This window comes from Salvelinus namaycush, chromosome 28 (assembly GCF_016432855.1).
Source record: "Salvelinus namaycush isolate Seneca chromosome 28, SaNama_1.0, whole genome shotgun sequence".
NCBI classification, from domain to species: domain Eukaryota; kingdom Metazoa; phylum Chordata; class Actinopteri; order Salmoniformes; family Salmonidae; genus Salvelinus; species Salvelinus namaycush.
The window spans coordinates 30,671,149-30,673,156 of record NC_052334.1 but is presented as its reverse complement, the minus strand read 5'-3'; the positions used below and the strand labels follow the sequence as shown (position 1 = coordinate 30,673,156).

Here is a 2,008-nt window from a genome sequence, read left to right as displayed (position 1 = left end):
TAGATATATTAGAACAATAAATAAACAGTTTACTTAGCATAATGTTCACCTTAATACGAAACTAACCACATTTCCTCAATTATCTTTCTAAAATGTCAATGACTATTGTTTGCTCGTTTAGGACGTTGCTCCGCCCCCTGTGTTTGTCGTAAACCTGGCTCCTGGCTACAATAAACCCGAGCTAAGAGCGCCCTGGGCTCGCCTCCTTCTCCAAGGCGATCAATCGGATCTCAGGCGTTCTACAAGCACTCTCTTACGTAGCCATCCAGAAGGAGAGAGCTTCAACAACACGGTTGATTTGCTCAACAAAATCTACCTGCTTTCTGAACCATGTCGTTGAGCCCAAAGCATACAACGCCTTTCTCAGTGACTGATATTTTGAGTCCTATCGAGGAGACCTACAAGAAGTTTAGTGGCATGGACGGCGCAGGGAACCTAACCTCTCCACTGGGAGCTTACCGACAGCCTCAGGTTTCCCAGACTGGCATGCAACAGCACTCCATGGGACACAACGCTACCGTGGCGACCACCTACCACATGCCACACACTGTCTCCCAGTTCTCGCACAGTGCCATGGGGGGATACTGCAATGGGAGCATTGGCAACATGGGAGACCTTCCGTCGTACCAGGAAACCATGAGAAATAGCGCAGCAGCAACAGGGTGGTATGGTGCGAACACGGATCCAAGATATTCAACGAGTAAGTCGTTTTTATTTTATTTTGATTCGTTGTTATTGTTTTGTGAATTGTTGTATGTCACTTTCAGCACTTCTCAAACAAACTTTTAACGAAATGCGAACAGGTTTGAATCAAGAACACTCACCGTCATTGAGTAGTCTGACATTACACACTTTTTTAATATGGAAAAAAGTATGTTTTCATTTTATTGAACAAAAAGTGTATTATTATTATTGCATTTAAATTAACTTGATTGCTAAAGCTGCATTGTAACCTACATTTGGACAAATACAGACCATTGCCAAACTACTTCAGGCAAAACGATACATTTACATTGCTGAATATTGAATATGCGTATATGTATGTATATTTTTAAGTTTCTAGATTCATGGGACCTTCCACAGGTATGAACATGACTGGAATGGGGACCCTGACAGGCATGGGGGACGCCTCCAGGTCCATGCCACCCCTGCACGCAGCGCCCAGGAGGAAACGACGGGTACTATTCTCCCAGGCTCAGGTGTACGAGCTGGAGAGGAGATTCAAACAACAGAAATACCTCTCGGCGCCAGAGCGGGAACACCTGGCCAGTATGATCCACCTGACGCCGACCCAGGTCAAGATCTGGTTCCAGAACCACAGGTACAAGATGAAGCGGCAGGCCAAGGACAAAGCCGCGCAGCAGCTGCAGCAGGAAAGCAACCTGTGTCAGCAACAACAGTCTCCGAGGCGCGTGGCCGTGCCTGTTCTGGTGAAGGACGGTAAACCGTGTCAGAACGGCTCCAACACGCCAACGCCGAACCAGCAGCAGGTACAGCAGCAGCAGCAACAGCAACATAACGGCTCTGGGGTGCTCCCGGCTTCCAGTAATGCCATCAATCAACATCAAAACCAGCAGGTCCACTCCTTAGTTCAGGCCCAAGACCTGGAGGAGATATCACCTAGCCCCCCTTCACTCCACAGCCAGATCAACATGGCGCAGATAGACACTTCTGCTATAGACTACACCAATAACATGGTCAGCTCCAACCTCCTCTACGGCAGAACGTGGTAGGACCTGCTGTCCTTTTACATTTTTATATTTTAACCTGTGGATGAGCTTAAGAGAAAACGAGACATGTATCATGTTGATATACACATCTGTGCGAAAATGGAGCCCTTGGGTGGCTGAGATGACAACACGTTCAGTCGCATCAGCTGGTCAGGGCACATTTTCCTGACATTTCTAAGAGGGAGACTATTTTTGAACATTACACGAAATGGCTGCCCTTGAAACAGATTGTGTCGTTTCGGGACCTTTTATAATCAATGTGATGGACTTCCTCATGA

At 46.9% G+C, this 2,008-nt stretch overlaps 1 protein-coding gene across 2 annotated transcripts; it reads left to right on the top strand.

Moving 5' to 3' along the window:
• The first annotated feature begins 330 nt into the window (after nt 1-330).
• Nucleotides 331-1,769, top strand: nkx2.4a (NK2 homeobox 4a). Of its 2 annotated transcripts, XM_038967937.1 has the most exons (3): nt 331-700; nt 1,057-1,545; nt 1,591-1,769. In XM_038967937.1, the coding sequence occupies exons 1-3, from the start codon at nt 331-333 to the stop codon at nt 1,731-1,733; spliced, it is 1,002 nt and encodes a 333-aa protein (XP_038823865.1). In that variant the 3' UTR covers nt 1,734-1,769. The 2 variants fall into 2 exon arrangements, with proteins under 2 accessions (XP_038823865.1, XP_038823864.1); XM_038967936.1 differs by having other exon boundaries at nt 1,057-1,769.
• The last annotated feature ends 239 nt before the right edge of the window (nt 1,770-2,008 follow it).